Source organism: Sminthopsis crassicaudata, chromosome 3, assembly GCF_048593235.1.
Source record: "Sminthopsis crassicaudata isolate SCR6 chromosome 3, ASM4859323v1, whole genome shotgun sequence".
NCBI lineage: Eukaryota > Metazoa > Chordata > Mammalia > Dasyuromorphia > Dasyuridae > Sminthopsis > Sminthopsis crassicaudata.
This window is the reverse complement of record NC_133619.1, coordinates 512,857,109-512,884,667: the sequence shown is the minus strand read 5'-3', so window position 1 is coordinate 512,884,667 and position 27,559 is coordinate 512,857,109. Positions and strand designations below refer to the sequence as shown.

The 27,559-nt window shown below is 41.5% G+C and overlaps 1 protein-coding gene across 2 annotated transcripts in view; it reads right to left on the bottom strand.

Moving 5' to 3' along the window:
- SLCO2B1 (solute carrier organic anion transporter family member 2B1) overlaps positions 1-27,559 on the bottom strand; it is an 83,405-nt gene that overhangs the window by 16,928 nt on the left and 38,918 nt on the right. For both annotated transcript variants that reach the window (XM_074304076.1, XM_074304077.1), the window contains exons 7-9: positions 25,147-25,328; positions 11,981-12,086; positions 5,118-5,472 (exon numbers count right to left, since the gene is read on the bottom strand). In XM_074304076.1, coding sequence (XP_074160177.1) covers positions 5,118-5,472; positions 11,981-12,086; positions 25,147-25,328 — 643 coding nt within the window. The remainder of the gene's footprint in view (positions 1-5,117; positions 5,473-11,980; positions 12,087-25,146; positions 25,329-27,559) is intronic.

Genomic DNA, 27,559 nt, shown 5'->3' with positions numbered 1-27,559 from the left:
AGAAATTCGGAGGAACTTGAAGAGTTTGGGATGAAGGGTAGGTGGAAGCCAGGTTGGGAAAGCCAGACTCACCAAAATAGCTAGTGGTCTGTGGGGTGATAAAGGGAGGGGGGCAAGTATCCAATACAGGAAGCTGAGATGATGATGATTTGGGTGATAATGAATGATCAACAATGATTGATGATAATGATCACTATAACTTGGAATTCTGGCAAATGCAGTTAAGCCAAATTGGGAGGTTGGGACTAAAGATGTCATTCCTAGGTGGGGGTAGAATACTGACAGAGGGCATGGGACTTGAGGATGTTGAGGAACTGGGACACCGGGACATCCGAAGAAGGTAGAGGCTGGACTGGAGAAACCCATGAGCCGGCTGCTAAACTTGTTGAGGAAGAGAAGGGGTGATCTGAGGGTTCAAGGCAATGGCAACAAGATCCCAAGACATAACAGAGACAGCTTTAGAGGAGGAGAGATTTAGAGGGATTGCTGACTGTTGATGACGGTGGGAGAATCTGAAACAGCAAGCAAGGCTTTTGCCAGCTCCTCCAACTGGCTTCATGTCAGGGTTTGAAAATGAAAGAGCAGCTAACTTTGGAGAGGCAGCCAAGAATGTGGGGGCTTCAGTGAGCATAAGAAGGTGGAAGGGGTGCGAGATGAAAGGGGAATCGGTTACCAATAGATGAGAGTGCTAGAAGGAACAGTGGAAAGGGAGAGAAGAGGAAGGGAGAGACTGAAGAGAGCAGCTGCTGAGGGCTGTCTTTGATGCTATCCTCTTCTCACCTGTTCCATCTCCATGCTGATGGAGGTTATAGGTCCCCAAGCCAGGCAGGGAAGGGGAGGAGCACAGTGACGGTAGGACCTTAGGGTGAAGGTATCCCAGGGGCTGGTTGAGGAAGCAAGCCGGTTGAGTGGGCAGTGAATCTGACCAGATGTCTAACAATTGGAGCAAGCCACAGCAACTCTCTGTTATTCCCAGTTCTGAGTTTCTGATTCCTACAGAACCTCAAAGTTTACAAAGTACAGTGATTCTCTGAAGAGCGCCAGGTAGGTTTCAGTATGCCCCATTTTCCAGACAAGAAAATGGAGGTTTAGAGAGGTTTGTCCAAAGTCACACAGAGAAGAAGCAGACATCTGAATGTTAAACCCTGAGTCTGGTCTCCAGATTCAGTGTCTTTTGTCTTTCCAGGTCACTTGTCCTCGGAGGGCAGATAGGAGCAAACCAGGTGGGGTCAAAAGGGAGGTGAGTTGCTGCCACCCTGTTGTTATGACATTCCTACAGGAGAGGGAGTGGGAAAGGCAGAGAACAGAAATCCTGGCACGAAGCCTTCTTTCTCTTATTAAAAAAAAGAAACAAAACAAAAACTGTTGATGTGCCTAAAACTGTCTTGGCGTGTCTGACACAAGAGATGAGGGGCAGAAGCTGGAAAAACTGGCTGCCACTTTCTATGTGGGTGGGACCAGAGCCAGGTGGCACTGGACAAGGGGATGCTGCCCAAGGAAGGGGAGTTTTCCAGAGAAATCTTTGCCAGAGTTTTCAAAAGCAGGGCCAAGGCTCAGGTCTTCCAATGAGAGAGGCAGAGAATGAAATGTGGGAAACTGGCTTTGGGGCTGAAGGAATGAGGGTTTTATCTTGGCAATGCTCCCTATGAATCTAGGTAATTAAATTTCATCCCTTCTTTGTGCCTCAGTTTCCTCCTCTGAAAAAATGAGAGGCTTAGACTACATGATCTCTGAAGTATTTTTAAAATCCTAAATTCTCTGATCCATGATCACATACATCATCCTAGAAATGGTGGTGGTCCCTAGTGATATGCAGAATCCAGGATATCCCCAAGGCATGGGAGGAATCTGACACATCCCAGGAAGTGCTGGAGAATAGGTATCACAGTCAGTCCATCAACACATTTGGATAAATTAACATTTCCAGCTTTTGCACCAATGGATTCAGGGAGGAAGTGTAACAATATCTTTATTTGCAGGAGGGACATTTTCTGTGAAAGATAGGGAAGGGAGAACCCCATCAGGGGCCAATTAGAGAGGGAAGGTTTTCTTGGAGGATTGCAGAAAGGGAATAAATTGAATAAATGAGGATCAGCTATGCAAAGTCACAGCTCAGAGTGAGTGTACATAGCAATTGTTTCTATTTTGGCCAGAAATGCTGAGATCTTCCCCTCCCAGACTAAATTTTTTTTTTCAGCAGGTAAGAGAGGCCATTCTTTTCCTAATTTTTTACCTAGCCTTAATCACTGTTTGGGTGTTGCCTCAGTCACACTGAGACCAGAAAAAAAACCTTAGTTTAGAAAAGCCTAACTCTCCTACTGCATCTCCAGTCATCCTGATCTATATCCAACTGAACACAGATGGCTCCAAAGGAGAAACTGAGGCGGATGACCTTGCACAGCCTTCCCTTACCTAAATCCAATTTATTTGCAAGTCATGGCAAAACTTCCCTCATGCCATAGCTCTCTTCAAGAACAAGGACAAACAACAACAATATTTTGGGCAGCTCAATGGCACAGTGGATGGAATGCTGGACCTGAAGTCGAGAAGATCTGAGTTTAAATTTGGTCTCAGACACTTAAGTAGCTATGTCACCCTTCGCAAGTCACTTAACCCTGTTTGCCTCAGTTTCCTCATCATAAAATAAGCTGGAGAAGGAAATGGCAAAACATTCCATTATCTCTGTCAAGAAAACTCCAAATAGGGTCACAACAAGCTAGATACAACTGAAACTGAACAACAGTATTTCTATTTTTATGAGAGTTCCAAACTCTTGGTTAGGGGCACACTCAAGGAGGAAAGATGGGGATGGGTTCTAACAGCTTACTTTATATGTTCTAACATTTCATGCTCTTCTGAAACTATGTTCAAGGAGTTCTTTCAACTCTGAGATTTTATATTCTATATTCTAAGGTCCCTGTTAGCTCTTATATTCTATGTGCTAAGGCTTCTTGCTGCTCTTATGTTCTGTGTTCCAAGGTTTTTGTTTTAAGTTTTGGCATTCCTTAATTCTATGACCAAGGTCAGGGATGTTTGGGAAATTCTGTTCTGATATCAGAGCCAAATCTGAGACAAAAAGAAGGGCCTCTAAGAGACATGGAATCTTTCTGGAGAAGATAGGAATGTTAACTTTAGCAGCTGACTCAACAGTTTTCAAGGGCCTAAGAGGAAAGACCAGAGACAAAGTAGTAGGGGGAAGGGTGTGCAGGAGGAGAGGATGGCTGGAGGGGAGGTTACAGAGAATTAAACTGACTGGAAATGGTGAAAGTGAAAGGACAACTTGTTCCTCTATGGTTAAACAGAAGGCAGGTAGGGAGGGGACTGATCTCTGGCTATTCCCCCAGGAACAAGAGCTTCTTAGCATGATCTGGTCCAAGATCTTTACAATCCTACTTCTCACTGATATGATGAGAGAGAGGATTGAATTAGTATCCTGATGTGATCCTCAAATATAGAACACTAGGCTGCTTTACAAAGCTATACAAAAGCTTTGTTTCTTCCCTAAGTGGGGAGCTTCTGTGGAGATTTCACAGCTCAAAGTGGAGCTGAAGCGAGGAAGGCCTCCAAACTCCCATTAACCTATGGCTTCCTCATTGACAGTCAATCAACAAGCATTTAAAAACCTACTATGTTCAAGGATCTGTGCCAAGTGCTGAGGATAAAAAAAAATGCCCCAAATAGTTCCTGCTCTCAAGATGGCTCAGTCTAAGGGGAAAGGGGTGTCACATGCAAACAAGATACATTCAGGATAAATTGGAAATAATCTCAGGGGAGAGATGCTAAAATTAAGGAGGATCAGGAAAGGCTTCTTGTAGAAGGTGGGAGGCAGAGCTATCTAATGCCCTTTCTACTTGTGACATGTTTTATATTCTAATAGTTCATCTTCTTTCTCTCATTTCTGCCTACGGCATTTACAGATGGCCCATATATGAAATCTTGGGGTTGGGTGTTTTCTCCCTCTCCCACCTCTCTCTCAGTTACCAAGTCCCATTAATTCTAAGCTAACAATTATTTGTGCATATATCGCCTTCTCTTTGAGAGTGAGAATACACTGCTATTATTCATATCACTGAACAATCACTTCATAAAACCCAGAAAGCCTGCCCTTAAAAGACAAGAAACAGTACTTAGAGCATATTAAGGGTATAAGAAATCATAATATTCAACTAATATTTATTAAGTGCCTTCCATGTGGGAGCCCTGTGCTGGATTTTAGAGGGATACAAAGTTTAGTACATTACTGACCAAGGGATCGAGAAGTAACATATGAGCTATATTTTTAAGAGGTAGATGGTTCATAGTGAGAGAGTGTCCCAAAATAATATAAGTGATGGCAAATAGGTCAGAACCTCCAGAAGGCAACAGGGATGCATAGGGGGCAGAGGGAAAAACAGGGGACCAAAAAAGTCACTCTTCCTGACTGGAACGCAGAGCATACAGAAACAAGGCTGGAAGGTGGGTTAAAGCATAGAGACCTTGAATCCCAGGTCTCAGTCTGAAGGGGGTTGAATGAATACTAGATTTCACCAGCAGAATGGATTTGAATTTCAATCCTCTCTTGTGATATGAATGATGGCAATCCCTGTTTGGATAAGATGAGGGACAGGAGAAATACCATCACCATCATCACCAAAGCTCTCTTTCCTTTCTCAGATAAGGACCCCCTCCCCCACTCCCTCAAAGCTCCCAATCTAGCAAGAGTCTGACATCAGGGGAATAACATCTGTTATAGCTCACTTTAATTTGTCCCTGCTGTAATGCTATAGAAGCATCAATAAACATTTACTATCTCTTGGTGTACCTTTTCAGGTGTCTTCTGAAGGCAACAGCCCTTCTTTTGTGACTTAAACTAGAGATTATCTTAGAGAAGGAAATGGCAAAATACTCCAGTGCTTTGCCAAGAAAACCCCAAAATGGAGTCACAAAGAGCCAGACATGAATGAAATGACTGAATAACAAAAGGAATTCTCTAATTGGAGAAATTTTGGATCTAGTAGAAGGCTGGGACCAGTGAAGAGATTTTGGGGGCAGGTAGCATCTTGTGGAGCTACTCACTTCCTACTTCAGAGATAACTACCACCCTCCTGGCTTCTGCCAAGGAAGTCTCTCTTACTTACCTGGGGCCATAGATATTGGCGATATGGTGGGTAGGGCAGCCCATGAAGAAGAGTGGCAGACCAAGCATCAGGCAGGCAAAGGCTCCTACTATTCCAACAATTGCACAGCGTTTGGAGCTCAGATGGAAGCGATGAACCAGGACACCTCCAGTTATGATGCCTGTGATGGCTCCAGGAATACTGATACTGCCAATGAGCAGGTTGGCATAGGAAGCGGTGACAGAGAACTGGCGCTCCAGGAATTTGGGCAGGAAGGTGGCCATCCCAGCCACCATGGAGGACATGCTGACCTGGGCCAAGACCACCAGGAGGAAGATGGGGTGGCGCAGATTCCGTAGCAGCACTTGGGGGAATACTGTCAAAGAAAGAGAGGATCAGGTCAGAGCCATTCCTACATGATGCTCAGGGCTGAGAAGATGCTTACCAAGCACCTATGTCCACCTTCTAACTGTTGTAACACTCCCCTTTGGTCTCTCCAATGGTGATGGGGATCTCACTGTTGAAGTAGGTGAATGGGGCAGCTTAGCAAATTATTTCCAAATCGACCCACAATAAAAATACTTTGAATCTTGGGGCAGCCCATTTCTTATTAGCTTAATCATCAGGCAAGTTCTCAAGGACCTTAAGTTCTTCCTTATCATAAACTCAGTTGCTCACAGAATCCTAGATTCTAGAGCTGGAACCAGCCTTAGAAGGTGCCTAGTTTTAATTCTTTTCCAATTCAGGAATTCCATTTATCTATTCTTTGAGGTAAATATGATAAATGTCTTTTTATTATAGCTTTTTATTGACAGATCATATGCATGGGTAGTTTTTCAACATTGTCCCTTGCAATCACTTCTGTTCCAACTTTTCCCTTCCTTCCCCCCACCCCCTTCCCTAGATGACAGGTAGTCTCATACATGTTAAACATGTTAAAGTATATCTTAAATACAATATATGTGTACATTAAATATGATAACTATCAATCAATAGCACCAAGTCTTAGGATGACTTTTTCCCTTTTTCTTTACATAAGGTTATAGATATAGAGCTGGCAGAGACTTCAGGATCTTTCTAGTCCCAAATTCTTATTTTATAGATGGAGAACCAAGGGAGGCTAAGTTTAGGAATACAAGTAGTAAGCACTTAGGATGAAATTTGAACTCATCTTCTGTCAAAGACAATTGTTTTCCTACTAGACCATGCTGCTTCTCATCCCTTCCCATTTCATCCCCTTACTGCTTACTGCTCTTTCCTTCTTTCCCTCCTATTTTCTTCTCTCTCTTCTCCCCTCCCATTTCCTTCCTTCTTTTCTCTTCCCTTTGCTCTTCCCATCCCCTCCCATATTCTTCCCTCTTTACTTTCCTTTCCTCCCCTCCCATCCTATCCATCCCATTCCATCCCATCACTGTTCCATTCCACTTTGTTCTATTCTGTCCTATTTCTTTATCTCAGCACTTGGCTTTTTCTCCAGCTTGATTGATCCATTACTATTTCCCAACTTATCTTCCCCCAGTACCATATTGAACATTCAAAGAGATACGTTTAGATCAGACATGATCCTTATAATCTAGTAGGAGGATAAGAAAGAAAAAAATGTCAAAATTGGAGGGATCTTGGAAAATGAAGCAAAATGGTAGGGGTCAAAGGGACCTTTGAACACACATTCATCCACTAAGTAAATGTGTATTATAACAGTGGAGATACACAATCTAGATAGAATTCTGTATCCTAACTTCCAACTCTCAGTCAAGCAATAAGCATTTGTTAAGCACCTACTGAGTGCTAAGTGCTAAAGATGCAAAGAAAAGCAAAAGGCAATCCCTGTTCTCAAGAAGTTCACAGCCTAATGGGGGAGATATCATATTGATAATTTTTTGTTCTATTGTGCCTTTGAGATCTGATACTTTACATTTTATGGTTAAGAATATTAGAATCTCAGAGCAGCATGAGACTTCAAAGGTAATTTAATACAACTTGTACCTGTACATAAACCCTCTCCTCCATCAAAATGTTGAACATCCAGGGCTGAGGGTTTGAGATAGATCAGAGAAAATCTCTCTGTGTCTCACTGTCCCTCCCTTTTTCTTCTTCTCCTTCTTTCTTTCTCTCCCCCCTCTTTTCTTCTGTTCCTCTCTCTTTCTTCTTCTTCTCTCTGTCTGTCTCCTTCCCTCTCCCTCTCCTCCTCCTTGTCTCTCTCTCTCTTTCTCTCTCTCCTTCCCTGCTTCCTCCCTCCCTTTTTCTCTGACTCTTTTTCTTCCTACCTTCCCTCCTCTCCTCTCTGTTTCCTTCACTCTCTCTATTTCTTTCTCTTTCTCTCATTCTCTTATCTCTGTTGCTCTGTCTTCTCTCTACTTCCTATTCATTAGAGACTAGAAAGAATACAATAGTTAAGAGTCAGGACAACCAGGCACTTCCTACCTGTATGATCATAAGTATATTCTTTAGCCTCTCCTGACCTTAGGAACCTCGTCTGTAAAATGAGGAGAATGAATGAAATGAATTCCAAGATACTTTCTGGTTCTAAAGCTATGGTCTTCTACCTACTTCTGGGGTCTTGTAATTCAGTCAGTTATGAATACATCTAACTCTACTACTGTGTAGCCCACATGTCATTTTGTCTAAAAGTATGAGAACCTTTGTCAACTGCTTTGTTGAATACAATTTCCAATACTATTGTTGAACACTATGTTTCCCATATTTGGTGAATCTGTTCTCCATCACTGATTTCTTTCACCCAGTGCTAAAATTCTATGTCCTATTTTCTAAGATTATCCTAGTCTTGACATCCTTTACTCTACAATCCAAAGTCCCTTCCAGCTCTGCGATTACATGACTCCAAGATGACAGAACATGAAGCACTTGCCTCTGTTTACAACAAGATTTACTTTATGTTTGAAAATTCCTTGGTTGTTTAGCTCTGAAGAGAATGACTGAGTTATGCTGGGAAATGTGTTTTCTAGAGAAACACTGTAAGGCTGAAGCAGCTGGGATGGTTTGAGGCTACGCCAAAGGAAGGCAGGAATATGAACTGTGACCATTGACAGGATGCTGGTAGAGTGAGAGAGTTACCTTTTCCCCATAGCCAAGGACTTTAAGTGAGCCTGACCTAGTTCCCCATTGCCTCCACCTTGAATTACCATCATCAGAAGAGAATACCACTCCAAATGGAAGACCATATGGCTTGACACTAGGTGACTAGCCAGGAAGTCAGGCCAGGGAGCTGTCTCCCATGGAGCCAAGAAAATAAAGACAAACAGTCTCCTATTATGGAGTAGATGGATAAATATGGAATTCCCCCTCAGTGTTCCTCATCCCTGACCCTCTGTCCCTTCCTGGACTACACCCTTAGCTGTAAAATCATAAATCATTAGAACGGGGAGGGAGCTTACTGATCTTCTGTAACATTCTTGTTTCACAAATGTAGTAACTGAAACATGGGAAGAATATCACACAATGTCAGAGTAGGAAGAAACCCTAGCACGTAAAATGTTAGCACATAGAATATAAAACATAAGCTGGAAGGGGCCTTCTAGCCAGTGTCAGTCACTCTAACCCCTTCACTTCTAGGGAAGGAGCCTTAAAGGCAAAGCAGGGAAATGACCTAACCAAGTTCACGAGGCAAGCTGCCTAAAAATGCTTCAAGTAGCATAGAGACCTTGTGACAGAGCTGAGCCCAGAACCAGGTTTCCCAAAACCCAGAACTAAGTCCTTCCCATTGATACAAAGCAATTGGCTTAGTCTTCCAGTCATCTTCTCCAAGAAGTCTTTTTAGATTAACCTTTTCTTGTTCAGATCCCCTCTTTTCATTGTATGCCCAGTCTTCCCTATAAGATTTGAATCTGTAATTGCAGTTATTCTGTAAGCAGTCTTACAAAATGTATGTGCATAGAAGATCCCAAGTAGAATGCAGATTACCTGGCTTCAGGACCTCTATTTCCCTCTCAGTCTAGAGCATATCTGAGGTCAGGGACTGTATGTTCCCCCATCCTAGACTGAGGGCTCGCTGAGGTCAGGAGCTTCATCCTCACACCAGCAGTCCTTAATGGAGCAGTTATGTGCTTTTTTCAGACTAGAGGCTGCCTGAAGGCAGGGATCTGGTCTTCTTCCATCTATCTCCCCACTTCATAGGATGGAGTACCCAAGGCTCCTGAAACTCGGCTGAAGCCTGGAGTCAGAACTAACATTGGTCCACTGGTCAAAAGACCTTGTGGTCAGGGATACTTTGGCCTCCATGACTTGCAGAGAAACCACAAAACACAATGTGGGTGAAGGCAATGGCTCAAAGGGCCATTTTCAGTCACTGATCCTAGCTAAGTTGCTCTGCTTTTTTGCCTCTGTTGTGATTAATAGGCGTGTGAATGTTTCAAAGTAATCATTCCTTCTGGTCATCAAGATTCCTAGGTCTCCAAGGTCAAGTAATGCATCCTCTTGTTTCCAGGCACAATCCCACATGTAACCCCAGAGTCATCCATCTGATGGTATTTACACAGCACATTAAGATTCATAGAGAGAGTTATTTCATATGGCCCTCACAATAATTCTATAAGGGATGCAATTCTTATTCCTATTTTATAGATGAATAAGCTGAGTAGGAAGTATCTGAGGTCTTCCTGAGAATTGACTATAGTAGAATTAAACACTCTACTGTATCACCTACATAATACCATCTTTCAACATATATACAACCCAGGGCTGTTTGCAGCTAGCCTCTAGTGGTTTCTTATGTCTGAGTTTTGACTGCTTCCAAACTGGGAGCCACCTGAAGTCAAGAATTCCAAAATACATACGTATACATATACATGCATTCATATATACACATACTATCTATATATTTGTATGTAATATACATATCTATATCTATCTACAGATATATATATATATACATACACACATTATATACATATATATATATATATATATATATATATATATATATATATATATATATAAAGAGAGAGAGAGAGAGAGAGAGAGAGAGAGAGAGAGAGAGAGAGAGAGAGAGAGAGAGAGAGAGAGAGAATCTCAGAGCAGAAGGGGACTTAGAATAGAACACATATGATATAAGAGTTGGGAGGAAACAGAATAAATAACATGATGTCTGAACTGAGTATGGCTTTAGAACACAGAAGATCAGTACTTGAGAAAGCCTTAAAACCAATACAAACCATAAAATGTCAAAGCTAAAAGGATCTTCTTGGTATCTAGTTAAACCCTACAACAAAGAATATCAGAGAGCTGGAAGGGCCCTAATAACCTCTATCTAACCCAGCTTTCTCACTTACATGGGAAGAAACTAATGGCCCAAAAAAGGAAAATGACTTGCCAAGTTCTTAGGGCAAGTTATTGGCTAAGGAAGAACTAGAACCTCAGTCTGCTATCTCTTTTCATTATACCACCTTGCCTTACTATTTTCCTTTATATTCTTCACAGAGCCTAGCACAAGACTGTGCTGTGAGTAGCTAACTCTCCATTCAATGAAGCAACAGGTTATCAACAGCCTGCATCTTATCATTGGGGCAATAAGAAGGCAGTGAATGTTTTATGAGTGGGAGAATGTAAATATTTAGATCTGTGCCACAGAAAGATTATTTTGGCAGCAGTCTGAAAACTGTTTTAAAAAACAGAGACCTTGGAGGCAGAGAGACTAGGGGGGACCTATAACAGTAGTCCAGATACAACAGCAGCAGCACAAATGAGAAGAGAGATTTGAGAGATATTATGGAAGTCAAATAGATAGGACTTTGCAATGTACTGGATATGGAGGATCAGGAAGAGGGAAGAGGCAAAGATATAGGACATGAACCCTTGGAGGTCAGGTAGTTATTACAAAGGGTCCACAAAATAACAAATAAGCAAACATCATTGTGTCTTACACATATGTTTATCACTGTTTAAAAGTTTTATTTCTTATTTCCCAGGATATAGTAGATAGAGCTCCGGAGTTAGGAAATTCTGAGTCCAAACCCAGGCTCAGACACTTCCTAGTAGGTGACCCTGGGCAAGCTAACTTCTGCTTGACTCAGTTTCTTTATATGTAAAGTGGAAGTAATATTAGCATCTACCTCCCAGGATTGTTGTGAGGATCAAATGAGAAAATAATTATTAAATGAACTTAGCATGGTGCTTGGCACATAACAGACATTATATCAAAGTTAGTTATTATTATTATTATTATTATTATTATTATTATTATTATTACTGGACCACAAAAGTCTTGTCTAATTGAATTATTACTACTCACTTCTGGTGATTCATGGTACAAGTGATTCTTCCAGTTTGGAGGCAGCATTGTACAGTGGATAAAATGATGAATTTCAAGAGGAAGAGACAGATAGAAAAAGACAATGGACAGAAAGAAAGAGAGAGAAAGAAACATTTCCACTTACAAAATAGAATAGAAAAAGAGGGTTGTATGTGAAATCATAAATCTCCTTTATATATGTTTCTTTACAAAAGAAGTATGCAATAAATTCAACATGTTACTTTTGTGTATTACTCTTTTAAAAAGATATCTTGATGTTCTTGTGAGGAAGATAAAAGAACAGTTCTTTCCAAAGGATGGCTTTATATCATCATGAATTTTTGTGATCACTGGATGTTCCAGGAGAACCACTCTTACCATTTGGAGCTCTGCCGAATATTTGGTTTTCTAAATGGAGTCTCATATCAGAAAAGGTTGGGAGCCACTACTCCGAAAAAGATTTTAAGATCAATGGTTTGACTGGTAATTGTCCATTTGTTCTTTGTTTTTTGTGACTGTATTCCCTCCCCATCTCTCGCCATCCTGCCCTTCTGGGTTGTCCAATTATCTCCCTTTCCCTTTGCCAGAACTCATACCTACATCTGACTGATCCCTGCTAGGCAAAAGGGACACTTACTTTTGATGAACTGTATCACAGTCAGGTCTGGAGCGATCTGGGCCGCTTCATCCTTCTCTTTGTCTGGGAAGTTACCTGTTTTCTGCTTGATGAGAGAGTTTTCTTCCTATAAAGAAGTACAAAGTGATGGTCAGTGGAGTGCTGGGTATTTTTCCTTCAGCCCTCTCCACCTAGGGGCTGGCTGGCTATGTGTCAAAAGGGAATGGAACATGAGGGAATGAAGGCGATGGTGCAAATGGGAAAGTGAAAACACCCGGCAGCAGACTTGTCATTATCTGCATATTTTCATTCTAAGATAGATATAGTAATTCACCACCCATTGCCATCATTAAGACGCTGATTGTTACATCACTATTCTCAATAAGCCAGGACCATATAACTGTCATCAGAGAATGACCCTTTTCAGGGATGTTGTGAGGTTCAAATGAGAAAATGATGGAAGCACTTTGAAGTTGTAAAGTGCTATATAAATGCCAGTTATTATTATTATTAGTCATCAGGCTTCAAGACTGGTGATGGTTCAATCCCTGAATCTTCTACTGCACTCCTACTAAGCAGTATCTAAAGAAAAATACAGGGGTGTGTTGCCAAATGTTTAACAACTAGGGCTGGGGTGATGGGGGTTTTAGTTTTAAGTTTAATTTTCATTAGTAATACTTTCTTAAGTTTAGGCAGTCAGCAAAATAATAAATCAAATCATAACTGGAAATTTAACAATGAGCTCTCCTAAGCTAGTTAGAGCAGGTTACAGCATATCTTTAGATCTGTTCCAGAACACTAACCTCTTCATTTGGAATTTCGTCACGTGAGTGTACTGGAAAAGGATCATTTGTTCAGTATATGATTCAGACCTATGCTCATCCTATCAGAAAGCCTTCTGATAGCAGGGCAAATGTTCAACTACCCTTGCACCCAAACCAGGACAAAGATGGGATAATTCAAATTAATATCCAGCACCTGAAAAAACAAAATAATTCAACCTGGAATAGGCCACTTGGGGCAGTTAGTGGGCAGATTATTGGGCCTGGAGTCAGAAAGATTCATTTTCCTGAGTTCAAATCCCCTCTCAGACACTTCCTAGTTGTGTGACCCTAAGCAAGTCATTTAATCCTGCTTGCCTCAATTTCCTTATTGCAAATGAGTTAGAGAAGGAAATGGCCAACCGCTCAAGCATCTTTGCCAAGAAAACTCCAAAAAGGGTCATGAGAAGTCCAACATGACTGAAATAATTAAACAACAAACTGCAAAATTTGTAAAAGACAACCCCTTTCCTTATATTAGGAGCTTCAGGGATTGCTATCTCAATTTCACAAAAGATTGGCAGAATAAAGGAACTTTTAAAAGGTTAAACCATGGTCCAAGTGCAATTTTGACCTCGCTTTGGCCTTCTGCTTCTGATTCCTATATGAGAAGAGTGTATGTAAGATGGGGTAGGAGAAGGCTTTGAGTGAAGAAGAAGAGGAAAGTGTTTTGAATGTACACCAGAGGATCTGGATGCTGCAAAGGATCCCAGGGATCCCACTTGAGGAGGGGAAATTTGGAAGGTCTGAGAAGCTGGAGGACAAGGAGAAAGGCTTAAACTGAAAGAGGAGGAAAAAGTAGGTCTTAACATAAACTGTTAAGAGAAGGTTAGTAATGATGTGAACTGTATCCCTTTATTTGGGGGAGAAGGGTTGGAAAGGAATCTGTGAGAGAAAGGTGATTCAGGGTCTCAAACTCTTCTGTCTATAAGGGCAACACCTGGATAAGTAATTTCATTCAATTGGACATCTTGGTCTGGGGCATAATCAACATCCTGTATTGAGTGACTAAAACTTCCCCCAGCTCCAGGCCAACATTGGTCCAATATAACCAAGAGTTTGTCAACCTATCTTTGCAGAAGTCCTAACAGGATTTTGCCCACTAAGAAAGCTGTCTTCTTAGTGTAAATAAATCCCCTTTTGCTACAGACTTCGGCTTTGTGAATTCGACCAGAGGGGATCTCTTACCCTCAATCCTCCATCTCATCATTAACAAAAGAGAACAGGGAAAAGGTGAAGCTCCCAAGGATCTATTGAAGGTAAAAGAAGAATGAAAACTGACCCCTGAAACACTTTATTCATTATGTCTTATCAGTTTTTGTGCTTCAATTGTTTTTCAATCATATCTGGCTGCTAATGACCATATTTGGGGTTTTCCTGATAAAGCTCCTGGAATATAAAAAGCTTTCAAAAAAAAAGAGAGAAAAGATGAGTCTTCCTAACCAGGCCTAGCATGCTATTGATTGGTCACTAATACGTCCCAGGCCAAGTCTCATTTGGTCGTTGTTTGAGTCATGATTAAATCAGGTCATTTCTGGCTTTGGCTGGAAACCCTAAGGGTCTTCTGTAGAGAGCCAGAACTCTGGCTTGAAAGAAATATGCTTGAAACAAGGTATTAACTCAGTAGAATTAATGAAACAATGGTTATCTAGTTTACATATACTTAGTACTTAGCATGGTGATGTCATGGTTCTCTAGTTCATACATATTCAGTATGCTGTAATGATGCTATTGTAATAAGGTATTTAAACTGAGGACAAAGTCAGCCACAGACATTCTATCTTTGATCAGGCTCCTGGTGGCTCTCCTGCTTCCAGCACTAGGGGGAAACTGGTTCAGACTGGGAGACTAAAGGAGACAATAAAGACTTTGGACTTTATTCCTGACTATTCTCACGGTTATTATTCTGCTGAGACCAAAGCTAGTCGGAACATTACAGTCTTCCCCTTCCAGATTATTTATTCACTCATTTATTTGGTTATTTATTTATTATTGCTTGGGGGAAAGAGGAGATTCAAATGATCCCTAGCTTTAATGGGTATTGCTCAGTCAAAATGAGACTTGTAGAAGACCTTAGTTTAAAAAAGTCAAGGTTTCCCATTTCATCCAAGGCATTTCCTTCCATCTGATCTATATCTGGCTACTGGAGCCAGATAATTCTTGGGGAGAAAGTAAGGCAGGTGATCTTGCCCAGTTCTCCCTCACTTAATCTGATTCAGTTGCTTAGTATTGATATAAACTGTGTCCCCTTTTATCTTTGGGGGGAGAGGGAAGGGTCAGAAAGTAATCTTTAGGGGAAGGATGCTCCTGAGTCTCAAACCCTCCTATCCTCTGGGAGGGGCCCACCCACTCATAAGGGAAACTCCCACATAAGTCATCTCATTCAATTGGAAATCTCGGCCTGAGGCATGGCCAAGGCCCTTTATAGAGTTCAAGATTAGTCTCTCATTCATCTGGAGATTAGTCTCCTGATTCAGAGCCAAAGAGACCCCATAAAATCATACCACTATGTGCCCAGACTTTTGCAAAAATCCTACCAGAAATTTGCCCACTAAGAAAGTTGTTTTCTTAGCATAATAAATCCATTTTTGCCATAAACCTTGAACCTCTTTGGGGTTTGTAAATTCTTTTGGGATCCCATTGCTGTCAGGGGACTTCTTAACTTCATTTCTCACACCTCGACAGCATGGTATCACCTCTCTGATGTCCTGATTCTCTTCAAGAATGAAGGACAAACAGCAACAATAGCTGCCTAGTAGCCTATTCCGCGTTGAATTATTTTATTTTTTTAAGGTGCTGGATCTCACACTCATTTCCCATGGCACTTGGGTATGACAAAAACACAAAAGATTTGACAAACTGGATGATTGCTGTGCAATAGGAAGGGGGCTGAATTTGGAGTAGGAGAATCTAAATTTGAATCCTAGTTCTGTTATTTATAATGTGTGAGCATGGGCAACTTAACCCGAGTCTCAACATCCTCATTTGAAAAATGAAGGAGTTGAATTAGATGATTTTTAAATTATTCTCTAATTCTAACTCTCTCTGATCCTTTGAAACTATTAAATATTGCTACAAATTATAAAGTCTCAGGTAAGCAACTCAAAATCTCGACAAAAATGGCATTTTCATCCCTGCTCTAGATAAAAGGCAAAGGCTTCAGAAGAGGAGAAAAAAAACTTAAAAGACAAACAATTAGTTAAGAAAATGGAGTCTAAAAATGAGTTTGTATTTCTGGACAATAGCCTAAAATATGAGCATGACAGGCTGTTAGCCAGGGGTTGAGTGCACCTAATGAGAGTTGGCAAAAATTAGCTGGCTAATAAATGGGTCATTACAATGAAGATGGAAGGAGAGAGGGAGTGAGAAAGGGGAAGAAGCAGAGATAGGGAAGAGAGAGAATGGAAGGGGGAGGAGAGAAGTAGAACAATTGTTAAGCCTTTACCATGTGCTAGGCACTGTGCTGAATGCTGGGGTTACAAATGAGACTAACAAGCAAGCAAATTTCTGCCTTTAATAAGGAGGGTTCATTCTAATGTGTTTCTCCAGAATGTTTGGTGAGGAGAAAAAGAAGTACAGATGATATAACTGGGCAGAGGGAGAAGATAAGCTATGGAGGACCATCAAGTTAGGTAACATAAAAAAGAAGCTGCACTGTAGTGGGGGAATAGCATTATGGATACCCATAAATTCAAAAAGACAAAATTTTAAAAAGGAATCAACAACAAAAACACATGACCTTAGATAACTATATAGAAATGTACAAAGTATGGAAAAAGAGAAAACACGACTATAGAGATCAAAATACCTACTTATCGTAGGTTGAAACCTATGACAGGAATATGATATTGGATGACTAATCTTATTCAAAAGGTATAGGATAAGTAAAGGTCTGGGGAGAGGATACAGAGGGTAAAGTAACCTTATATATTAAAATGGTGGGGAGTGATGAGGAATTGCAGGAACCAAAGGGAGTGGGGACAGGGGAAATAAGTGTGACAGAGAGAGCATCTGGATGAATAGATCACAGCAGCATAGAATCAGGTGTGCTGCAGAAAGGATTCCTATTCAGGTATAGGTCGGACTGCCCCGAGGTTGCTCCCAACTCAACTCTGACACTCTTGTCTCTCATCTCCTTAATCTCCAAGTGTCCAGGCCCTCAGTTCTGGATCACTGGCACCCTTTGCTTCCTCTGCTACTTTTCTCTGAAACACAAACTCTGCCAGAGGAAGTCATGAACTCTTTTAGGCTTGTGACCACTACAAATTCAAACCATCTAATTTCATCAGCAGTCCTCAGTAGTCCTTTTATTTATTCCTGGTTGATTCTACGTCACACTCCCCACGGTTTCTATTGCAAATCTCAACCCCAAACTCCCACCTTCACATTCCCCCCCCCCATTTCTCAGCAGTCTCCTTTGCACCCCACTTTGCTTGACTCTCTCTCCTTTGTATCATGTTTATCTTTGTAAATGTCTTTTATCTCATACTCTCAGCAGACGATAAACTCCTTGACATCAGGAACTATATTATTATTATTTTTTAATCTTTGTGACCCCAATGCCTTATATCTAGAAGTTACGAAATAACTGCTTGTTGCATTGGATTGGATTCAACTTTGAGGTTGTCACTTCTACCTTTGTCAGTTTTTTTTTTTCTAACGTGCAATGATCCATTCTGGTAATAGAACTCGAAACAGGAAAGATTGCATCATTGCTCCTACCAGGCTTCCAGGATCCCCATCTGGACCCAGTTTGCCTAAGTCAGCAGGGCTAGGGAAGTTAGTTAGTGCTTCCTTTCCAGAGACATGATGCTGACAGTTGCAGGACTGGGCCAGGAGTGAGTAAAACCATGTTTTCTTATATACTTCCTCATTTCAAAGACGAGACATAAGGAGAAGTAAGTGAAAAATCCTAGAACATAAATTGTCCAAGATTAGCGGACCCCTAGAACACTGAATATTAAGGCCCAAAAGGCCCATGGAAAGTAAAACACACAATGTCAGACCTGAAAAGCACTTACGAGCATACACTGTTGGTCTTGGGAAGCTGAGTGGGACCACAAAATATATAGAGAGCATCAGAGTTTTAAAGAGATCTTTTATTGCAGATGAGAAAGGTAAAGCCCAGAAAGGGAAGGTGTCATGCTCAAGGTGACTTGGTAAATTAGTGCAACATCTGTCTATGATATTCCAGGAATCCCTTTCCAGGCTCCTATTCCTTTGGGATCCTGAGTAGTTAACTATTTGATATAGAAGCCAAACCCCCAGGGTAATCCTAGGCTACGTGTAATTTCAGAAGTCTAGAGAGCACAGGGAAGATGACTTTCTTACTGTCCTCTGCTCTAATTTGACCCCATCTGGAATGATGTGTTTAGCCTTGAGAACCACATTTTAGGAAGAATAATAAAAAGCTGGAGTTTATCCAGAGGCTACGTGACCTTTCTGTAAAATGAGATGGCTTCATTATATGACTCCTAAGGTCCCAAACACTTCTAAAATTAAGATTCTATGCTACAGGAGTACCCCGAGGAAATGCAGGAAGGAGCATGTGCCAGGCAGCTCAAATAACCACTACCACCTTAGCCTCCATCTCTCCACAGACTTGGAGAAATAGCATTGGACACTGAGCCCCAGAGTCTGGGAAATAGCATTTTCCCAAACTACTAGACCTGCTTCCAATCCAACAATGGCTGATCAGCTGCCACCAACAGGGAGAAAAACATTAGAGCCCAGGGAGTGGCCATCCCCCTCAGGCCATGGGTCCTGCTTCCAGCATAACTCTCACAGCCATCATCCAGAGAAGCAATCCCTATGGAGATGCAGCCTGGCAGCTTCTCCTGTGGAAGGTCTGGTCACATCCACTTAAGTCCCCAAAAAGAAAGTTCGTGTCAATAACATCCTAAGCTCTGTCAGATGGCTGAACATCATAAGCACAGAATTTTATCCATAGAAATGTCTCACCCTAAGGACTGACTCTATCTGACTTGTAGCTGAAACCTTCCATATACATTGTCTTTCCCATTAGAAAATGAGCTCCTGGAAAATAGGATTTCTATTTGCTTTCCCAATACTTAGTACAAGGGCTTGCACATAGTAAGCATTTAATAAATGCTTTATTCATTCATTAATTCATGTGAAGTTTAGTTGATGTTCAACTGGGAGAAGAGAACTGGGTATTTCAGCAAAGCATTGAGCAAAGTTTCATATACTAGCCTCATAGTTGCTAAAATCCAGATCTCCATGCTGCTTTCTGGTCATTCCCTTACTATTTACTTACTCTCCAACTATTTCTATCTCATTAGAAGTTTGGATTCTATTCTTCATTCCCTCACTTAGACAGGTGACAGTTTTTCCCTTATCTCACCTGGCCTAAGCCTCTGTGACACTTTCTGGCCCATTTCTTCATCCCTGCCCCTGTGGAGATATCATCTTCCTTCTCTTTTTCCATCTCCCCCCATTTCTAGATGCCCCTGTATGTGTTATCTTCCTCCAATAGAATATAAGATCTTTGAGGGGTTGGATGTGTCTCAGTTATTTTTGTACATTTGGTGATAAGCATTATGTTATAGTACTAGATACATAGCAAGAACTTAATAAATGCTTTATCATCTACCTATCCATCCATCCATGTATCTATTGGTCTATCTACCTATTTCTTTGTCTATTAATCAACCACACAGTGAAGAGGACACAGAATTATTTATGTGACAATACCTAAGAAATAGCCATTGATGAAATCATTGTTACTGGAAAAGATTTGCCTCCAATGGAGTATCAGTGGTCTGTCCCTGGCCACATTCTAGTGTGTGTATAGGTATGTATTGTGCATACATGCATGTGTGTGTATGTGTATAATATATAGGTATATGTGTGTATATGTATATACACACATATACATGTGTATTTTTTCATACACACATCCACATTTAAAGTTTTCATGGTATTCAAGCAGAGGTTAGATGAGTACTTTCTAAGGATAATGTGGAAGGAATAAGTTAAGTTAAATGATAACTGTATTTTCTTTCAGGTCAGAGGTTCTAGGATTCTCTGGTTTAGGGCATAGATGACCATTGTCTTCCTATATCTGAAGAGTTGTTACTAATAAGGAGGAGATAAACTTGTTCTTTTTTGTAACTCCATGCAGCAGAACTCAGACTAATGTGTTGTAAAATTTCAGAAAGACATAAGAAAAAACATCCTGATAATCAGGTGTCCCCCAATGGAATCGTCTGCTTTGGGAAGTTGTCAATTGTTTTTCAATGGAAATAGCAAAGTAGTAGTTAGCTAGGTAGTGCATGGATAGAGCACTGGGCCTGAAGTCAGGAAGATGAATCTTCCTGAGTCTAATCCAACCTCAAAGTTGGACCTGGGCAAGTCATTTAAACCTATTTTCCTCAGTTTCCTAATCTGTAAAATGAGCTGGAGAAAGAAATATCAAACTGTTCCAGTATCTCAGTCAAAAAAATGCCAAATGGGGTCACAAAAGAGTCAGATGTGATTGAAATGACTAAGGCTGGATGAACTCTCAGGGAGGTTGGAAAGTCGGTTCCTGAAGTGGATGAGAGGATGGACTAAATATCTTCTTCCTCTACATCTAAAATTCCTCCATTTTGGAGGTTGGGTCACATCCAGCAATATAAAATAATTAAGAACAAGAAAGAGAAGTAGCTCAGGAGACTCTAAGACTTAAAGCTGGCCTAAATCAACAGACAAGATAAAACCTTAATGTTGCCTTAGAGATCTTCTAGTCCAATGTCTTCCTTTTACAGAATAGAGAGGCACTGCAAAAATCTCGGGTAATTTCCTTGCTTTGAACTTCACTTCTCATTTCTATGAAATTCTGATTTTTCTAGTTTTGAGATTTTGAGTTCTTAGAGAACAAAGGTTGAGAAAAGGCACAAAAACAGAGATAAATGCTGCAGAAACAAGGGCCAGGTATGAGAGCAGTATTTTGAGAAAGGCAGGCCTAGGACCATCCTACACACAGCTGTAAAATTGATATTTCTAAGGCACAGGACTGATTATGCTACTTCCCTGCTTAAACATTTTCAGGGGCTCCCTATTGCTTCTAGGATAAATAATTCACTGTCTGGTATTTAAAACCCTTCACGATATTGCTTCAACCTCCTTCCAGACTGAGTGCACACAACTCCCTGCATTCCAATCAAAATGTATTACATGTTCTTCCCCACACATGATACTCCCATTTTTCCACACACAGGTCTTTGCATAGATCACCCTCCTGGTTTGGAACATACTCCTCTCACCTCGGTCCCAGCTGCTGTCACCTCCTACAAGGAGCCTTTCCCTGGTTCCCACCTCTCTCCACTCACTTGATTATTTGTGCATTCTTCCTAGACAGATTTTGTATTTACTTTCTTTGTTCAAGTTGTTTCCTCTCCAAGTAGAATATAAACTCTTGAGGGCAGAGGTCATTTTCATCGTAGCATCCCCACTGACCTACACCGCATCTGGCACGTGTCATTTCAGTTATGACTGACCCTTTGGGACCCCATTTGGGGTCTTCTTGGCAAAGCAAGTGGTTTGCACTTCCTTCTCTAGATAATTTTATAGGTGAAGAAACTGAGGCAATTGGGATTAAATGACTTGCTCAGGATTACACAGCTAATAAGTATCTGAGGCTGGATTTGAACTCAGGAAGACGAGTCTTCCTAACGGCAGACCTGGAGCTTTATCCACTGTACCACCTAGCTTTCCCTGTCTTTGGCTCTATTTTCTATGAATTTAAAGTCTGAAAACTCTGTGCTCTAATAGTCCTAGCCCTAATCTTCCTCTAGGTTGTGCTTCCTCCCTTTGCTCCCCCAAAGTGAAAGTTTCACTCCTGGGGACCTCTCTGGTTTCCAGCCCCCACTCCATCAGATCCCCTTCTCTGGCTCTGCTCAGGGCCATCCATCTGATTCATGATCAGCAGCTGGAGAAGGGAGGGGAGAAGGGCCAGGGCAGGCAGGAGATAATGAAAACATAGCCAGCCAAGTCAGCACTCAGGCGAAGCAGAGGAACAATTCCACCCACATCAATATTTATTGCAGGAGAGATTTGGGAGCAGAGCTTCATGTTCTCTGCGGACATTCAGGGGTTTCAAACTTAACAGGATGAAGCCAGGAGCTGGGAAGGGTTGGCAGCAAAGAAACAGTCTCATCTTTGAATCTTTGACTCAGAGTTTTAGATACGCTGAGTCACAGCATTTGAGAAACATTGCCACAGAAACTTTAAGTCATGTAAGACAGAGTAGCAACGTAAACAAGGCTCTGGCTGGAGGTGCAGTGAAGAGTGATGTTTTCAAGTTTATGAGCTTCAACGATGAGCTGGTATGGTAGGGAGTACTAGTATTACTAGTACTCCTGGAACCTAGTGTGGGGACTCCCAAATCAGAAAGACTCACCTTTCTGAGTTCCAATCCAGCCTTAGACACTTCCTATCTGGGTGACCCTGGGCAAGTCACTTAACCTTCTTGCCTCAGTTCCTCATCTGTAAAATGAGTTGGAGAAGGAAATGTCCAACCACTCCAGTATCTTCGCCAAGAAAACTCCAAATGGGGTTACAAAGTGTCAGACATAACTGCAAATGACGGAGCAGCAACAACAATAAAAGATCAGTATTAAAAGGTCCAAACTGGAAGAGACATTAGAGATCATCTACTTCCATCTCCATATTTTGCAGATGAGGAAACAGAAGCCCAGAATGGGCTAAGCCATGCCTCCGGTCACATGTCTATGGCAGAGCTAAGACTAAGCACCAGATGCCTGAACGTCCAGGCCAGTGAGCTTTCTGGTGTTCTTCGGCTCCATAGCGTATTTGAGTATTGGAAATGGTGTCTTTGGTCCAGATTATGTCTCTTTTGACACTTAAATTGTGTATTATCCTGTATAACACTTCACTTTTCTTTGCTTCAGTTTTTTCATCTGCTAAATGGGGAAGGAGTAGTTGAACTCAACCTTCCAGCTTTACAATCCCTTCCAGTTATAAGCCAGATTTTTCACTGAGAAGCAATGAACAAGGGGCCTAGCTAGGGTGTGAGGGAGAAGACTGCTTGCCACTGACCACATTAGAATGTGGGTAGAATACTCCTCGTCACCCCCAGTCCGCTCAGTTGGCCAACAGTGAGCCTGGGATTGTGAGACGCACAAATGAATCTGGTAGGTCTCTGAACCCAGGAAGAAAAGCAAGCTTAGGGCCTTCCAGTGGTAATTTGGAGATCCAATTGGAAATGTAGTATATCAACTAGAGAAGGGCAAGAGCCTCATGACCAGTTCCAAGAAGGAGCTGGAGCCCTAGGAATTTGACATGCTTTACCAAGGGCTAGCTCTGCCACTGAAGTGCAATAGATCCAAGGCTGGACTTGTCTCAAAGGAACATACTAACCACTCAATTGCTGAGTTCAGGGCTGGGCCAACACATCAAAGAACTAAACAAATGGGAGTTGAGCGCTGTTCTTTTTTTATTTTTCCCCATCAGTGTCTTGTGGGTTGGTCAGAAGGAGGGCAATCTAAATTAGGATCTGTCTGAGGAATTATCCCAAAACCAATGCCCTCCCCTAAGTCTGTCCCACCCTAGGCACCCTCTCCCCACTGTTTAGCAATAGAGACACACAGAAAAAGAATATGTTATATCTAAATTCCCTCTCACCTCTCAAATCAAGTTCTTCCCCCATAAAAATTAGCTCCTTTCCCTTCTTCCTCTTTCTCATTACTTCTTGCATTTCAGAAATTGACTCTGATTCTACTATCTCTGAAAAACTTCCATTCCTAATCTCAGCACCAGCTGCCCAAGCTGTGAACTTTAGAATTATTATTGAGATTTTTGCAACTCTGTTCCCTTTCCCAGATTTAATTATTTGTCAGTACCCACTGATTCCGTCTCTATAAGATGTCTTGGATCTATCTGTTCCCTCTTCATTCACCTAGGTAGAGCTTTCTTGTGCAGATCACTGCAATTCCTGGTGTCTCTTCCTCCAGGCTTTTCCTTGTGCGACACTTATCCTTTCTGCTTTTCAGTTCCACTCCACCCCACATACAATAAGGGGAAGGGATTTTCAGTGGAATGAAATAGAAATGGATCCTGCATATTGACTTAGAAAACCTCAAACTAATGTTTTCTGTTGCATTGTATTTATACTTATTTTGTTTAATATTTTTCTATTTTATTTTAATCTGTCTGGTTCAGGCTCACTCCAGAGTCCTGAAGTGTGGACCATAAGTTGGACATCTCCGGTCTAGATGATTTCAAAGATCCCCATAAATTATAACCCTATGACCCTATGATCCCCTCTGCAATGGGGCTATGACATGTGACATAAATCTGATAGGACAGCTCTCTGAATGTTGGGATTGAGTCTTCATTAAACATAACCCTGCCCCATTTCCAAAGAACATTATGTCACATATACCAAAAGCCCAGTGGAAGTAAGTTCTCAAGCATTGTCAGATCCCAGGGAAATATAATTAATTGGAAGTGGGAGTTGGTGAGGAGCAGGCACTGAGCTTTGTCTCTAATAGCCCTCTGTTTTCCTTTACAGAATTTCATGAATAACAAAAATGATCTCTCTCTCTCTCTCTTCCTCCCTCCCCCCCCCCTCTCTCCTCTCTCTTCTCTTCCTCTCCATCTCTCTCTCTCTCTCTCTCTCTCTCTCTCTCTCTCTCTCTCTCTCTCTGTCTCTCTCTCTGTCTCTCTCTCTCCCTCCCTCCCTCGTTCTCTCTCTCTCTCTCTCTCTCTCTCTCTCTCTCTCTCTCTCTGTCTCTGTCTCTGTCTCTGTCTCTCTCTCTCTCTCTCTCTCTCTCTCTCTCTCTCTCTCTCTCTCTCTCTCTCTCAGAATTCTGAACTTGAAAGAGGACCTTGCTGATAAGGAACTGGAAATTGAGTAGATGCCTATCAATTGGGAAGTGATTGAATAAGTTGTGGCATAGGTATGTCAATTCCAATAGACTAGGGATGGAAAATGCCATGTGCATCCAGCGAGAGAACTATGGAGACTAAATGTGGATTGAGGCTTAGTATTTTCACCTTTTGTTTATTTGTTTGTTACCAATGTTTTTTTCCCTTTTGGTCTGGCTTTTCTTGTACAACAGGACAAATATGAAAACACATTTAAAGGAAATGAACATATCTAACGTATATCAGATTGCTTGGTGTCTTGAGTTGGGGGGGGAGTAGTTAAGGGAAGGAGGGAGAAAAATCTGAAACACAAAAGTCTTACAAAAATGAATGTTGAAAACTATCTGTACATGTATTTGGAAAATAAAATACTATTGAAAAAAATTTGTAAATTTAAAGAAAATAAAAGAGGACCTTACACATAGGAAAAGAAGAGATGCATGGGGTTAGTATCCTTAGCACCACGCTCCTTACTTTATCATCCAATGAAGGTAAGATCCGTTTCCTGAAACTAAGCTCCTGTTGCTCCTTTGGCATGTCCCGGGGAAAGAAGAAATAAGGGAGAGCTGTCAAGATCACAGCACCAGCAGCGATCAAGAATCCCAGCCACCAGGCACCCACCCAGCGTGGGTCCTTGGGAGTCAAAGAGACGCCTCCTGAAAAGGAAAACAGAGTCAGATGAGTGCCTGAGAACACAGTGGTGGAGGGAGAGGGAATCAGTTTGGAGTCAGAGGACCTGGATTTGAAACTTCATCCCTGTTTTCATAACTCTTGTGATGTGGGATGTGTCACCTCTTTCTCTGGTCCTAAATTTTCTCCTCTACAAATAATGAGGTTGGACTAATCAGATTCATTCCCTTCCTCATTGGCCCTCTAATCCCTTGAATACCTTCCTGCTTTTAATCTGGCTTCTCCCATAGAGACCTTGGAGGTGACGGTGTGACTTTTGGGCAAATCCTCTTATATTAGGGCTCAGTTTCCTTTTCTTTAAAATAGGGATAATTACCTCCCCAGTTTCACAGTGTTGGGAAGTGAGGGGTGAGGTGACTAATGAGAGTATGTCTGGCAAATCTTTGTGGAAAGGGCCCTAGACCAACAAATAGGTGACAAAAAGGGCTAACTTCAGTCTTACTACCTCTATAGCCTTGGACAAATCACTTCTCCCCTCCCCCCCAGGCCTGTGCTACTTCATTTTTAAATGACAGGAATGAATTAGGAGCTTTCAGGTCACTTCCAATTCTAACTTTCTGTGTGCTGAGGCCTTTGGAGCTGCCATCTTGGCTCTGCCACCAACCGACCTGTGTGATCTTGGGCAAATCAATTAAACTCTCTATTCCTCACCTATATCCTGAAGGGTTTGGCCTACATGTCCCAAGCTGTCTCTTCTAGCTTTAAATCTATGATAGTATGTATGATGTCCTATGTTCCGTGCTTTCTGTCAGCTCTGGCATTTTGTGCTCCAGGCTCTCTTTCCACCTCTGATATTCTCTGTTCTAAGGTCCCTTTCATCACTGAAAAACTTAAAGCATTATATAAAAACTTAAAGCTATTTATTATTATTATTATTACTAATGGTCTCTGCTACTCAGACCTTCTGTAGTCAAAAATCTATTATTGTTGATGTTTATGACTCCATCTGTGGTTTTCTCAGCAGAGATACCAGAATGATCTGCCATTTCTTTCTCCAGTTCATTTTGCTCTGGAAACTAAGGAAGACAGGGTTAAATAACTTTTCCACGATGACATTCAGTAAATGTCTGAGGCCAGATTTCAACTCAGAGCACAGACCCTGTGCTCTATGTATTGTTCTAACTAGCTGCCCCAAAAGAATATTGGAAGAGTATGTTCTATTATGGAAGGAGAAAATAAAAAGGGAGAGACTGGCAAAAGAAAATCATTATGTCACTGTGTACTACAGAAGACCTGATTGGGGGAGGAGGGTGTTTGATGATTTCCAGAAGCCCCCTAGCATTCATCCTGGAGGTAGTACATATCAGTGAGAGGAGTCTCCAATTACCCAGGCACCATCCACTAGAGGTCTGTGCTAAAAGCAGACCAACTGATAAATTCTTGATTTGCCTCAATTATAATTTCTTCCTTCAGAAGGAAGATGGAACAATAAAGGAAGTGCTATTCTTAACCTGAGCCTGACCAACAAGGAGGAAGTGGTTGCTGAGGTAGAAATTAGGGGGAACCCTGAGAGACAGTGACCACTCTGTCCTGGAGACAGATAAAAAGGGGGAAGTGCAGCATACCCAGGCACAGAGTTTTTGAGAGCAGATTTTAGTGTTCAGAGAAAAGACAGGTATTCTTAGATCTTTGATTTAATGGCTTGTAAGAGAAGCTGGTCTCTGAAGGATGGGAACTTCTCAAAGGAAAAATTTTAAAGGTGTAAGCATAAATTACATTAATGAAGAAGTGGTAGGGGGAATGGAAATACATCAAAAACTGATGGAGAGGCAAGGGTGCGGTACTTTGGCTATGGAATCAGAGGCCCTGGATGGGAATCCTCGCTCTGCTCCTTCCTGGTGGTGTGACCTTGGGCAAGTAATTTGAGCTCTCTGTACAGCCGTCTCCTCATTTATAAAAGATGAAGGGTTGGAATTGATAATCACTGAAGTTCCTACAAGCTCTAAATCCCATGACCCACTTAGATTTTTAAAAGTCATTCTGGGAAGATGTAAGTAACCCAAGGAGGAATAGAAAAGGGCATAATTCTAAAAGAATTGGATTAGTAATGCAAACATCCAGAAGGATCCCAGGCTTGCATTAAGGGCCAATGACAACAAAAATAACTATTAAAACTATTCTAGAGGCAATAAACCTCTAGAGGAACATCGCAAGATTCTGTCCTTGACCCTGTTCTATTAGCATTTTTATCAATGAT